General features: G+C 48.0%; 1 protein-coding gene across 3 annotated transcripts in view; it reads left to right on the top strand.

Annotated features, from left to right (window-relative positions):
* DIS3L2 (DIS3 like 3'-5' exoribonuclease 2) overlaps positions 1 to 14,949 on the top strand; it is a 181,322-nt gene that overhangs the window by 156,662 nt on the left and 9,711 nt on the right. For all 3 annotated transcript variants that reach the window (XM_083868743.1, XM_083868744.1, XM_083868742.1), the window contains one exon: positions 14,492 to 14,675. In XM_083868743.1, the coding sequence (XP_083724869.1) occupies positions 14,492 to 14,675 (184 nt within the window). The remainder of the gene's footprint in view (positions 1 to 14,491; positions 14,676 to 14,949) is intronic.

Here is a 14,949-nt window from a genome sequence, read left to right as displayed (position 1 = left end):
CAGCAGCATCACCTTGCTTTCATTACTCACTGCCAAGAATACCTGTGAGTGGTTTGCAAGCCATGAGTATCAGAGGGGGAAGTTCTGGAAAGGTCTGGCATCAAAAGGGGAAGGGAGAATGGCACATCTTGTCATCAGCGAGCATGAAGGGATGCTACCTGCAGCTAGGTGCTGGGAGTGGGTGGAGTGGGAGTGGGTCTGGGTCTCAGCAGGGGAGACCAACTGAGAGTGGATCAGCCCTGTTGGCAGAGGAGCGGAAAGGGACACAGGGCAGCATGGGCTGAAATGCTGAGCTAGGACATCTTAGTCCCTGCACAGGCACATCTCAGTTACAGCTATTTTTAAATAATGTTCACTGATAGTTTCAAATGAAGCCAAAAAGTGGGAGAAACCACATAGCAATATTTCCTAATAGTTTTGCCCCATTTGTGTGAGGGCTGTGTTTGAGCTGTCTGCATCTCCCTAAACACCACATTCACACTTTGAAGCTGCAAATCCAGTGATCAGTACTGATAAATGCCATAAACTTCACGTGGTGGTAGAGTTACAACAGGAGTCTCTGATAGCCAGGGAGGAGACAGAAGTAATGTACTCCTCTGTTAATCTCCTTTTTTTCTGTGTGTACAGCTTGGGTGTGCAAGAGATCCATCTGTTAAGTGGCTGTTAACCTGTTCTCAGAGTCTGGAGTGCAAGAAGTTGTTTGTGTGATCCTCTTCTCTGACAGAACTGGTGCTGCCTACAGGAGATGCCTTTAGCTGCAAACTGAGGTACTCTAGGAAGAGTTGCAGTAGCTCCTGGTTCCATGAATTATAGGGTTTTACTGCACTGAGCAGTGTAGCACAATTTGAGGCAGGACCTGCTCCTACCAGGTCCTAAGAGTTTGCCACTGCTGCTCTGAAACCCTGGGCTGGAATAAGGCTGTGATAATTAATGGAAGTTAAAGTGCTCCTTCTGCCTGTGAGCTGGTTGGAAATGGAAAAGAAGAACCTGTCACAATTGTGACTGGCTCTAAACTACTGTCAGGCTTTCCTCCTTCCCCTGCCCCAAGTGGAAAATTGTATTGGAAAACAGCAGTTAGAGCACTTAAATCTTTCCACAGTTCATTTCAAGCTCCTTTTCTTCTTCCCAGCCATACCCAGGCCAGTTTGGGGCGCGGATGGGAGTCTCTGGCTGAAACCTGCAGGATGTTAAATAACAATGGGAGAGTGAGTTTCAAAGAGGGTAAAATGTGCCTGGATTGCACGTACCTACCCTAAGCTGTATTTCCCATGCTTTGACATTCAGCCCATCCATGCTTCACTCCTGAACTGTTTCCTTTCCATATGGGATCTGTCTGGGTGTGATATGGAGCAAGCCCAGGCTGAAATGGGGTTAGTGTCTCTCTTGCTGTGGAGGGACATGCTCCCACAAGCATCCACAGAAACTGCTGGTGTCTGTCACGTCCAGACAGCAGTAAGTGAGCATATGAAGTGTGGGCAGTAACAGAAGCTGTTGTATCCCCTTTCCAGGTACTTGGATTGTCTGTTTTAACTGGTGTGTGTCCCCTTTCTCTTAACACCTCTTGGCACAGTCATGTGCCTGCTGCAGGCAGTCTTTCTGAGTGGGTTTGTCCCCTGCTGAAAATGGTCAGTGAATGGCATCTGATGGAGCCTCACTGTCCTTCTCAGCTGTCCAGATTGTCCAGATTCTACAGGTTGATCAGTTGGAGGAAGCTCTCAAAGCTTTTACTTGGATGCTACTGAGTAACCCTTGGTAGAGAGCTGAAGGCCCAATACATAGGTCAGACCCACTCCTTAGAGAAGTCTGCTGCCTCCCTGGGGCCAAGTTATAAAAGTGAAAACTTCCCACCCTGGTATGGCCCTCAGATATTGTCCATTATTGATTTTTCAGGTGAGCAGCACTGATTTTGCGACAAGAAGTCCAAGAACATTCAAGAGATATTTCAATGCTTTGGGATGACTAAGGGATCAAAAGGATCAGGGGAACAGGCAATGTTCTCCCTATGCTTCCAGTTATAGGAAATTATAAGGGAAGAAGCAGTAAGAACCAGCAGGTCAAATACCTGGCTCTAGGCCTGAGGTCACTGAAGAATTTGGGGATTTTGTGCTCACAGATTGCTTTACGCAACACTAGGTCTGCTGGTGACAGACAGGTACATATGTCTAAAGGGGGAAAATGATTTTTCTGAAGAGTTAGTAGGACTCATTGGAAGAGCTTTAAACTAGATTCAAAGGGGGAAGGAGATAAAACCAGGCTTCTTCTAAGAACATTTCCACTGTTTATTCAAGGGTTAAGCCATCTGAGAGATGCAACACTCATAGCCAGGTATCTGTCAGGCTTGGATTGGAGGCTCACCAAAGCATGAGGATATATGGTTTTATTTCTGTTTTGTCATTTGGAGATTGCTACTCAATGTCTGTAGGACAAGAAAGCTCCAGGGCATCTTAGGATATGCCCTGTGCTCCAAGAGACGTTGTTATTTTGGCTTTACAACATTCAAATACAAAGTCAAGAACTGATGCCTGAAGTGCTCCTTTTCCAAGGATTAAAAGGCACTGCCAAGGCTTTGCAAGATGACAGTGTTGCAAATCTTACCATGATCCAGTGCTGAGATCTGTCAGTTTCAGCAGCACAAATGTGCTAACAGATCTGTGTGTCTGCTTTCTGGCAATGGTAGATTTTTTCAGGAGGTTGATCTGTGCTGCTGAACTCTGGAAGAGTTGGAAGGTAGCATAGCAAGAGTTCTTCTTCATCACACCTGGGTCTTAATTTTAGCCAAGCTTCCCTTTGCTAGTAAAACCCTGGCCCAAAGGATCAGTTTCAGGATATCGCCACAGACGTAGCTTTGGTTTCTCTGTTCTTAGATGGAGCTGAGGGATCCATAAAAGTCAGTGGAGGAACTAGCTGGAGTAACCAGGTTATGACTCTGACAATCAGGGTCAGGGTAATATTTGCTAGATTCACCCAGTAGCATGTGAGGTTTTGCAGGCCTTGGCATCAAGAGACCTTGTTCTCACTTCTATACAATCTCAGTAGAGGAACTGGGACATGAAACAAAGTCCTTTCTTACAATGCAGCTTTGGAGAGTCATCATATCCATCTCTGGACTTGAAGGATATGATTCTCCCTTGCTCTCCCTTGATAGGTTCCATGCCACTCATCCTCACCTGTTATGGTCTCATTGAAACTGCCTCATCTATCCTCATCTGCCATCTGGCTGGCAGTATCTCCATCTGGAGACAAACAGCTCTGTCACCCACAGCTACACACCCTCTAGGGGGGCGTTGAGGACCAGCTCTCACACCACTCAGCTTTTTCCATGGGCTGTCCAATTCCAGTGGATGTTTATCTGTTTTTCCACAATCCCGTTGTGTAAATGAGGCTAATTTCAGCCTGCCATGATGTGTGGGCTCACTGGAACGTGACTGTAAATCCACATCTGAACATTTTCTTGTAATGGGCGGGGTGGCGAAATTGCATTGCTGCCTTTAACCTCAGGCTGTCCTTAGACCAAACTAGACTCTTCACAGCCCCTGCATCAGTAAATCAAACAGCTTTTGAATCGATGCACATAAAAGTCAAGGGCAAGAAGTTACAGATGGAAAAGACCCATTGTACCTTGAGCCTGTCCTGCTGCAGAGGGGGACATTGAATGAATTCTCTTAGGAATTCAAGGCAAAGCTCCAAGCCTGCTAGCTGAGGCCAGGCAGGGTGAGAGTCCTGCCTGGGGAAATATGTGGAGTGGGGGGAGACTGCCTAAATTTCCTGCAGCTTTTCCATTCTGCTCATCTCTGCATTTTATTCCCTTGGCTTTATTTTTTGGGCAAGAAAACTGATGTTGGTTGTATATTCAACAAACCTAATATGTTCGTTCTCCTGATCATTGTTTTTCACTAAGGGCTATGTTTGACTTTTCCTTAGAAGCATGTTTTTCTCACCTAATATTTAGTTTAAGATTGTAGGAGCTGGATATAAAACCTTCTGGGACATTTTAATCTGCCAAGAGGCTGCTTGAAAGCAGAAGTTATTCAGAGTATTTTAGTAGCATATTTAGAAAACATCACCCCTAAATTCTGTGTTGCCCATTTCCCTTTTGTTTCACTGACAACTTTATTGGTTGTTTTAACCCCGATCTGCTGTCAGTGTCCCCTGTACCTTGCTTCCCTCCCCCGTGGGTTTCCATGTCTTTGAAAGTCCTGGTAACCAGAAGGTTCATGATTGCTTTGCAATCATTTCAGACCAAGAATAATACAGCCAGAGCCAGCTGGATCCCTCACTCTGTATTGATACAACTGTTCCCCTTAACCTGCCCACACTCAGTGCTACAACTGCAAATCTGAGGTTGAACCAGAGCAGAGCTGGGCAGTGCTATGAGCCCTGATCCATGGCCCTGCCTGGAAAGCAGCACCCCCAGCAGAGCATCCCGTAGCCAGGGAGCAGCTGTCTTTGGGTGTTGTCTGCTGGGGACCTTGAGAACTTGCTAAGTTAAGTATGTTTTTCTGACACAGATCTTTTCAGAACCAGTGGTCACAGTGGTCGTTCTGATTCCCTTGATCTGCAGCCAGTTTCTCCTGAGCAGTCCTCCTCTGGCAAGGCCCTTGCTGAAGGCTGGCCAGTCTGGATGATTGCTTCTCCTGGAGGTCTCTTCCCATGAGCCCAAACAACACTTGTGAGCATGGTTAAGAACTGGAATAGACACCCAGAAAGGCTGTGAGAAAGTTGAAGTTGGAGATTGCTAGAACTCAACTGGAAAAGGCCAGCCTAATCCAACTTTGAAGTTACTCTGCATTGCTTGGACCAGAGACTTGCAGCAGAAGTGGGCATTACTTAGCAAGTCACTGTCTGACTTCCACTTCATGAACATCAGGGATGTATGTTGAGTTGTCATGCCACTGGTGCCTTTGGCTGCCAGATTATGTAGACTACTTTCCATGGCTTTGGTATTTTAAACTTTTCTTTTGTTATCTTTTGTTGTTCATCTCTTCATGAGTTTTTCCCAGTCATTGACTATCTCGAGTATGCTTCTAGTCTGGAATGTTCATCCAGTATTCTTTATTTCCCCCTTGTCCATCAGATTGTCTCCTACTTTGGAATTAATCAACTCTTTAATGCCAAGTAAACTGGGGAAAAGCAAATCCAAAGGCTGAAGGGTGTAACACACAGAGGGTGTGAATGTGTCCTCAGCAGGAATGTCTGGGAGAACATTAGCTGATGGGGAATGTGAAACAGGAAGGCTGGTTCTAACAGTCTGTGACTCCCTTGCGGGCACTATCAGTTCTCCAGGTGATTAACTGTTTGTTTCTTCCTTAATGAAAACTTGTCTCAGATGAAGCTACCATAATAGAAAGCTGATGTTCTGGAGCATTCCCAAGCGTAGGTTAATATTTACAAGCTATCAGGTTCAGGTTTTATCTCCATCTCTTGCTGGCACAGAGATAAAATCCTTTTAAAAATCCCTTTTGATCTTTCTGGTTCATGACATCGCTTTAGTAAGACACTTTCCATATGGAATGGGTAAATGTCTTAATGGAAATGTAAGTTTTTCTCATCATTTCAGGGACTAGTAACAGATGAAGAGCCCCTCCATGTACCAGGGGCCATGGCTTATAATGGAGCATAAGTGATGGACAGTATCTCTGCAGGATACTTGTGCTAGAAAATGTCAGAATATTATTTCTGCCTCAATGACTTAAGATCATGTTTACCTAATGGACTTACACTTGCATTTTGCAGGTGTTGTGTTAATATTAATGTGTTATCTGAATTGTTAATATTTTTTCACTTCAACATTACATTAATGAAGACTGCAGGGGATGGAGAAAAGATCTGGCTAATTAATTAAATCGGCAAAAAGCATCTTTAACTTTCCATCATGCTGCCCTTTGCTTCCACCTAATGGGTCTTGGCGTTTCTGGTCAGCAGCCACGTAACACACGCTGCTGTATGTAGCACTCAGCAACGTGCTTGCTAATTTTTCTGACCCATAAATCACTTGCATAAACTTTTAATGGCGAGAAAAAGTGCCTTTCATTCCTGCTTCCTCCTTCCAGTGGGAAAGGCAGTCTGATAACAGGCGGTGCTGGCCTGATGCGTAGGGCTGGAGACTTTCCTGTCAGCAGAGGGACTGTCTGCGTTCATTCAGGAATTCTTTCCATTCTCCTCTTAGGCAGACTCTGGATGACATTAATATTATGTGTCTTGTCATAAGCTGTGCTTTTGGAGCCAGTGGCATATCAGACTGCATGTCTCAGGAATGTGGACTGCCAGTCCAGCTTGGACACTGGCTGTGAGGTATCTCCCCTCTCCTCTGCCCCATCCCAGTCCCAGCCTGGCTCTGAGCTCATTGATCCACCAAGAATTATCATAGACTGGAGAAAACTCAGGTGTTAGGTCACTGCTCTGGCCCCAGGTGGCCGAGCAGCACCCTTGCTTGGGAGCATCCTAATGCATTCATTCCCAGATGTAAGGCTTGCTAGCCCAGGTGGTCATTGCTCTCGTGAGACCTGTTAGTTGAGCACAGCATTGTGCATTAGTGATCCATCCTTACCCCTACCCTGTGGCTCTGCACAGTGGGAGCAGGGCCCTCGCCATCATAGCTGCCTCTGAGAGCTGAGATTTTGGTGAGCTGGTGGCTCCTTGGAAAGACAAAATGGATCTGACACAGATCTCTGGAAAGCAGGACTGGGATTCCCAACTGCACAGCTCCTGGTGATGCAAGGATTGCAAACTCTGTCCCATAAAGGTGAAGGGGTTGTGCATTCTGGGAGGGTCTTTAACATTGCTGTCACTTTGATGCTGACACCCAGCACAAGTGGGAGGTCTGTGTGGCAGTGCCAGGTAGCCCTGGGGACTGGAGACATTCCTAGAAAGGGATATATATGAGGTTGTGTGCCCACTCTGAGTGAGCAGCACTCCATGGACTTCTTTGGGGCCCATGAAAAAAGGGATTTCTTGATCTAGGAAGGTCACTCCTGGATGGAGATCTTCCTTTGTGTGTGATGCTGAGAGTAGAGTCCTCTGCCCTGGGCTCAAAAATGTGATAGTCCTGAGATAATTGTGGAGAACAATGGAGCTGAGACTGAGGGAGCCTGCTGAAGTTGTACCTCTACATCCTGTGTGGCCCAGCACCTGCATGCAGATCTAACTTTCATCCCTGGCCCACAGCGGCTGAAGACTGTTCTGGCACAGAGGGGCACTTCAGCACCATGCCAGGAGTCTGAAGGTTGTCACCAATTTGCATGAAAAGGAACAGTCTGCAGTCATATTAACCTTTGATGAAGAGGCACGGCCTGCAGTGACTGCATCCTCTACAACACCAACACTTCAGTCCAATGATGCCTCATTTGCCATTTGAATCAAGATAGGAGGGAGGATGGTAAGACAGGCAGATGTTGACTTTATCCCTTCCATATGAACCACAGATGAGGGTGAGGAGCTCCAGGCTGGGCAGGGTGCATTTTCCACCCACACAGCTGAGAGCCAAGACATCCCAAAGGCTCTGTGACCATTTGCGCCGTCCAGCGCTGCGACGTCTGGCCTGACGTTGTGCTGCCAGATGTAGTCAGCAATTTCATTTAACAGGGCTGCAAAGTGGCGTTGATAATTTCAAAGGAACTCAGGCAAATGGCTGAGGTTTTTCTAGCAGTCTAAATCCCTGTGTGCAAACCAGTACAGCAGGCTTTAAGCAATTAATTCCTAATCATGCCAAATGCCTTCAGGAGCCCGGCGCCAGTATTGAGAATTTAAAATGGTTTTCCACTGTACCACAGATAATTTGGATAAAGCAAAGGGAGCAGTCTTGTGGCATTTCCAGGCTCAAGGTGTGAGAGTGGTCCGTAAGTGACATTTGTATTCAGAGAACCCTCCCATGCATTTGTGTTGTAGGTATCTATTACTGGGAAGGCACCATAGCTAATATAAAGGGCACTCTTTATACCCCGGAAAAAGAGTTCATTATAGGGAAAAGCCATTCTAGCTTAGTAAGAAATGAATCTAAAACTGCCTCAGAGCTGCTATTCTCATCAAGTTTCAATGTTAGCAGTTTTAACCAAGAGCTAATTGAGCAATCTCAGAAAGTGGAGTAATTCCATTATTCAGCTATGCTTTGTACAAGGCTACTGCTAGCTGTGAGAGGAGCACAAATGACTTTCATCAAGCCAGGAACCACCAGAATTCTTGCCTTTTACTACTTTTTCTTTAAAAAAAAAAAAAAAAAGTAGGTCTTTTGGTCTTTTGGCAACTGTCATTGGCAACAGGAGCTCCACACCAACATTGCAAGGCTCATATGTAACACTGCAATCCAATTTTTTGGGATAATAGGGGATTTGATTTTCATGGCTCTTCAGGCAGCACTGCTGTTCCAGAGTGGACGGTTGAAGATGCTCCTGTCTGTTGGATGGGCAGAGTGTCACCAAGAAAACAGCACACTGTTCTTGCAAAATTTTGTATGGAAAAGAGCCATTGCAAGTGCCTGCCCAGCTACTCACCAAAGAGCATGATTCTGTCATTGGCTGCACTCTCAGGAGATGTGGGATTAGCTAATGTTGGTTTTAGAAGAGCTTTTATGGAAACCTCTCAAGTTCCTCTGTTTCATGGAAGAGCTGTAATCAAAAATAAACGAACACGATTTAAAGACGAAAAAGTCATACCACATCCAGCATCTTTGGACTTAACACCTTGGAGAGAGTTTGTTGGTTGAGCTGTGGTGCTGTTTCTTTACTGTTTCCCTTCAGCTGATGCTGCTCCTGTTGTATGTGAACAGGACTATTTGCAGCCTTTTGTGGAAGGTGACTTTGTGGGTGAATGCAGCAGGATTTAGAGTCCCATTTGCAGGAGGTGGCTGTAGATCTCCTGTTTGGTATGAGATTGTGCTGTAACAATAATCCCTTCCAAGCCAGCAGTGGGGGCTCTCAGCAGTGTACTGCCCTTAGCAAGGGGACATAAATCCATCAGTCTTTAGAGCTCTCTCAGACACATAGAGGCACATCAGGGCTGCCTTTCTCAGCACCAGCCTTTCATGACACTGTTTGGTTCAATAGCTGTCAAAGCTATACTGTCCTAACTGTGCTTGGACCCGGCATGGAGCTGGACACACCTGAGGCAGGCACATAGATAAGGCCTGAGAAACCAGTCTGGCCTTCAACCAGACTGCGGGTTGAAGCACTAACCCATGCTGATCTGGGATGGTAAATCTATCCATAGATGGGAAGAAATTTGAGCAGCAGAAGTCTTGTTCCTTATGTAGGAGGGATTAAGTGCTATGAGGGAGAGACAAGATGGAGAGGAGCAGAAGAGATACTGCAATGTGTTAGGAGAAAGAAGTTTGGTAACCCATGTAGAAGAGGTTGGTCACATTTGGCTCTAGTCTGAACTTCTGGAAAAATGCGGGGATTTACTTGGTGGCAGCTCACCCAGCCAGAGGGACCACCATTGGAAGGAGGGCTCAGACTCCAGCTCAGAACAGTTCAGCTCCATCCTTTTAGGAGCAGGTTTCCACAATGAGCTACATGTGAAAAATAGACCAACTTCTCCAGCCCATCAAAAGCAAAGAACCTTGCCATGGAAGAGCTGTGTGATGTTTTGAGTTTATCTCTCATACCTCAGCTGTGATAACTCTTCCAACACCTGGATGTGCCCATCAGTTACATCTTGTAAGGGGGGATGGAGGTATAGAAGGTGCTGTGGGGGAACTGCTGTGCTCATCTGTCCAGCCCCACGACACTGCCGTTTGCTCTGAAGCCCCTGTGTCTGTTACTGTGCTGCAACAGCGGGTATTTTAGTGTCCTTTTGCTTTAAGGAAGCTGCCTGCCTCCTTCCTGCACTTACTGGATTGCACACAAAGTACTCCTTGTCTCTCCCTTTTAGCAAACCCTTCTTAGCTAATGTCATTTGTCAAGTTAATCAGGGAGAGTGGGCACTTCAATGGCTGCTGTGCAGCCTAGCTGCATTGCCATGGAGACAAGCAGCCAAACAGGCATTTTACTTGCCCTGCCTCTCTTTGCAGATTTGCCATGAGAAACCACTATTTTATTTGCCATCAGCCAACCAGCTTGCTGAGGGCATCAGTAGTTTTTCAAGATTGCTATCCAGAGATTGGGAAGGGTCTACCTAACAATTATTGGAGCAAAAAGTAATACTGATATTAAGAGGGTCAAGGGTCTGAATGTGTAGCTCCTCTTCCCACATCCCATAGATGTTTGGCACTAGCAGGAGCTGTCTGAGAGGAATTACAGCCCATTAGCTTGAGTTTGGGGCAGTAATTGAGATGTCATCAGTCCTCTTCAGCTGGATGGTTTCATTGGTGACTGTTTCCCTACAGAAGCTGTGACTATCAAAAATACTTTGAAAAGCACCAAGAATTGTGTTTAAGAGCATTTCAGGAGCTTGAAATCTCCCCAGAAGTAGGTGAGATTTAGGCACTGGCATGCCTTAGTCACATTTGAAACTCAGAGGTGAGTGTAAACCATACACTCCAGCTGACCTCTTGCATAAGGCAGGCTGAGGATGGGTTTCATCCACATAACTTGTAAGCAAAATCTGGGTATGGAAAGAGCTGACAGGAGACATACATGTTACAGAGCTCAAAAGCCATCCCATCACTCCCTCTCCTTCCCTTCACATGTGCACATGTTAAGTAATGCATGGAATAGGTTTGGAAATGCTCCCTCCTGCAGCGTGGTTAGCAGGATGGCTGGGATCTGCAGGCACCTATGAGAGACAGCCACCTGTTGACCCCTAGCCCTGTCTGTGGGACAGCAGAGGAAACCTCACATCAGCACAGAAAGGGCAAAAGTTCAGATCAGATTGTTTATGGGATTTTATGGAGCCAGGAGCCAAGGATAGCTCAGCTAATCCAGAGGAAACTGTAGCGATGGCGTTAGAATGCATTTCACATGGGATTCATTCAGCGCACATTCAAATGGACCAGTCTTTCTGTCTCCATTTTTTTAGCCATGAAATATTTTTCTTTGTACTCCTGTCTGCCAGCTGCACTGAGCCAGACTCCAAGCTAGGCTGTTTTAAGAAAAAAACCCACAGAAACCCCAAAACCTCTTGCAGTTTGACCTGCCGACAAGTTAGCAGGGCTTCAGCACAGCTCCCAGCAACATCAGCCACTGGGCTGCGTCCATGCTCTGCCAGCCAACCTCTGCTCCCACTAGCCTCAGCAATCATTGCTTTTCTCCAAGCCACAGTGTAGTAATTGCTTAGTTGAAGCCCTGGTGAGAGCATAAGCTAGAAGTGCAACTGAAAAGCCACATGGGGAGGGCAGGAAGGCAGCAGCTTTGCTGTGCCCTCCAGCTCCTCAGCACCTGAAGCCTTGCTGGCTTCATGGGCAGTCCTAGCCCTGGCTTATCCTCCTGAGTCACCAACATCCAATGAAGTCTCAGCATGAGCTCCTCTTGGGAATAAGGTTTTCCTTTCAGGTGTAGTGAGGCATGCAGATCTTGTCTCCCTCATTGTGTCCTGAGCCTCAGACCATTGCTCTGCTGGAAGAGGTAACATGCCTTAACTCCAGGCACAGATGCCAGCTCCTTTCCTGTCCCCAGCCTGTTCCCTCTGACCCTGGCAAGCTCTCACATGCTCTAGATTACCCCAGCTGTGACTTGTGCCTTCTGGAAGCTGCTTTTCTCTTCCTGAACTCCTGCTGTTTAGAACAAATCTGACGAGGAGTTATAGAGCAGCCCCACACTCTTCTTCCCTTTCAAGCTTGCAGGACTGCTGCAGTGGGGTGAATTTGGGGAGCAGCTCTATGACTTCCCAGTGATCCAGAGCTGGGAAGGACCTCCTGGCTCTGCAGGGGTTTTGGCATCAATCCACAGGGCACTGCAGCCTTCCCAGGGCACTCTGGTTTGTTACTCTGGTTTGTTTTGAGCTGGCACAAACCAACCCATCAGATCCTGGGCCTTCTTTTACCCTCACATACAGGACAGTGTCCAGCCTTATCCGTGTTACCTGATCCTTGGAAGCCCAAACTGCAGATGCGTCTCCCAGAGCCTTCCTCTGCTTTTGGGTGAGAGAGCAAGAGTAACTTTTCAATTCTGAATATCCATGGTCACATCCTACACACACTGTCATGGATGCAAAGCTCCTGGGTACTTCCCAGGATGGGATTTTACCCAGCAAAGTGGATAGTATGTGTTGTTAGTTTTACTTCAAGAATAAAAGTATCCCTGGCAGGAGGGTGCTCAGGTATGAGCTTCCATTCAGTACCTACAACATCATAATGAGGATATCTCCAGGAAATTGTAAAAGCCCAAGCCACAGAATGTTAAAACAAAATGCAGAATTTAATAATCAGGTGGAAATTGCATCCAGCCAAAAGTGTCACTGTAGATGAGAGATGAAGGTTTTATACTCCAGTGCTCAACAAGAACAGGAATGGCAGGGTCTGCTGCAGCATTTGGTCATAGTGTTCATTTCTGGGACATGCAATGAGCTCGTGTTGCCTGTGACAAAGAGGAGATTTTGTTCACAGGTGTTTGTTGCTTTGTCCCTAAAAATGGGCTTGCATCTCCTTCTGTAGAGGCTGCAGTTCATGGGAGATGCAGGGAGGACTCCATGGCCAACCTTTGCCCAAGTGTGCATCTGTATAGCTGAGGCTAATCCTGGAAGTGCCTCCCTCTTTCCTTGCACCAAAGCCCATGGGAAGGAGAGGTGCTGCCTTTTGCAGTCTGCCCTGTTTTCTGTGCCTTGCTGTGACCTGGCTCAGGCAGAAAGGGCTTCCCTGGTGTGAGCATGGGCTGGCACAGCCTCACACCTGTCCTCAGGCCACTGTTCCCCAGGTGCCGCTGGCTAAGAGTGGTGTGTCACCCACGCTCAGGACATGGGGATGGCCATGCTGTAACCCACTGGCTGCCACCGGCTGTCCCACGGCCGGGGTGTCCAGTGCCCCCGGCCACATTGTCCCGCACCCCCTGGAGCCGGTGGCCATAGAGGGACCGAGGTTGCCATCTGCCGGTTCTGCTGCACAGGAACAGCAAGAGCCTGGCTCAGCCCTCTTGGAAGTGGCCCCTGAGGAGTGTGTCCTGATCCTACTCGGGTCACAGGGCATTGCCCACCCACGAGGCAGCCCTTGGCCTTTGGTAGCATGTCCCCATGGGCGGGTGTTCCAGGGGACAGGGCAGGCAGCCCATTCCCATTTAGACCGTGCTGCTCCTGCCCTGCCCCACCCACATTGCTCCTGGGCCAGGATGTCCTTCCTGCCCTCCCTGTGGGGCCTGAAGTGTTGGCCTCTGGCACAAAACCCTCTGTGAGAATTAACAGGGCTCTTAATAAGGGAGCTCCTTCCCATTAAAGACTAATATTTCTACTGCTGATGGTCACTGTCAGGTGCTTATTCCTCCTCCAGGCTTGTCTTAATTTCCTGTCTCTTTCGAGTTCTTGGCAAGTACTCCCAGTCTGGAAATGTATCAGTGCTGTAGGAGTACCCCAGGAGTGCAGCACCCTGCACATCTCACCTGGCCAGTCTTCCCAGCAGTGGCCAGGGTTGGGAGCTGCAGGAGCACTGGCTGCAGCCCTGGTCCCCAGCCAGCCCTGCAATATCCCTGCTTTGCCTGCAGGAGCAACAAGGCTGAGCTGGCATAATCAGCAATAGCTCACTCAGCCATTGCTGGGAGGATGAGGTTACTTCTGTAAATCTGTTGTCTTTTTTGGCAATTAGCACCAGTTAGGAGCCCTGGGAATACATGCAGGAAATCACAGGAAGCCCAGTTAAACAAGTCCTCCATGGCACAGCTCTGCCACTGGTAGCACAACCCATACACACACCAAAGACAATCTCTAGTGCTGAGATTGCTTTCCTGAGCACTGTGTAACCCCAGAGGTTTCCATTCAGTGAACGTACATCCAGAGATGGAAACTGAGGGGCTCACCCCAGCCTGGAATACCCCAGCGCTCTGCAGGTTGTGTGGAGGAGCCTGTGGAGTCCCTGCATGTCCTGGATGGCAAAGGCAGCCTTGCTGGAGCAGTGCTGGTGCCTTGTCCTGCCTGGGAGCAGTGCTGTGTTGTGCTGTAGGTGGGAGCCAGGTGTGGGGCAGGGCTCAGTGCCTAGGCCTGACCACACATGTGGAGCTCAGGATGGGGAGCGAGCGAGACGCTGTTTGCTCTGGCCCAGGAAGACAGAGATGTGTGTTTGTTTTCCGTGCTATCTTTCGCATGGTGTTTGTTTTGCTTGTGAAGCATTTCAGGAGATAAAATGACCTAAAGGGAGATTATTTTATCCTAATTTAAGCTGTCAATTTATCACTGACTTCTGCTTGTCTGCGCCAGCAGGACAGCTTACTCTGAGTCCCTGGGGAAACCTCTGCTAGAAAGTGAGAATTTGGGGGGGATTTGCTGCAGTCTCACAGCTAATCTGTGCTTATGACAGCAACTACAAGCTGCTCCCCTGTCCCCCTGTGTCGTATTAGTCCCCATCACTGTGGACTGGCTTGGCTTCCCAGGGGCCTCCCCTGTCTAACCAGGGCCTGGGGTGTTTCTTTTTGTGCCGCAGGCTGGTTGAGGAGTTCATGCTGCTGGCGAACATGGCTGTGGCCCATCGGATCTACCGCTCCTTCCCCGAGCAGGCCTTCCTCCGCCGCCACCCCCCGCCCCAAAACAAGCTGCTGAAAGACCTCATGGACTTCTGCAACCAAGTCGGCCTTGAAATCGACTTCAGCAGTGCGGGGACCCTGCATGTGAGTGCACTGGCCTGGCAGGCCTGTGGGGGCCAAGGGTGGGCAGCTATGTGAGGGCGTGTTTGTGACAGTGTGTGCTTTATCCCCTGTCCCTCTGTGCCCAAGTAAAGCTGACAACTATGCCATGCCAAAACAAAACACCTCCCTCATTGATCCCTCAACACCTCACCATTAGTGCTGGGCAGGGGTGGCCCAGCCTGTCCTGGTCAGCTGTGTTGTGCACAGAGGGTGGGAAGGACCTTGCAAGTGACCCCTGCACTGCCCTCCCTGCAAT

This window comes from Zosterops lateralis (genome assembly GCF_965231275.1).
Source record: "Zosterops lateralis genome assembly, chromosome: 10".
Taxonomy (NCBI): Eukaryota; Metazoa; Chordata; class Aves; order Passeriformes; family Zosteropidae; genus Zosterops; species Zosterops lateralis.
The sequence above is the reverse complement of the archived record's forward strand: the minus strand, read 5'-3'. Positions and strand labels throughout refer to the sequence as shown.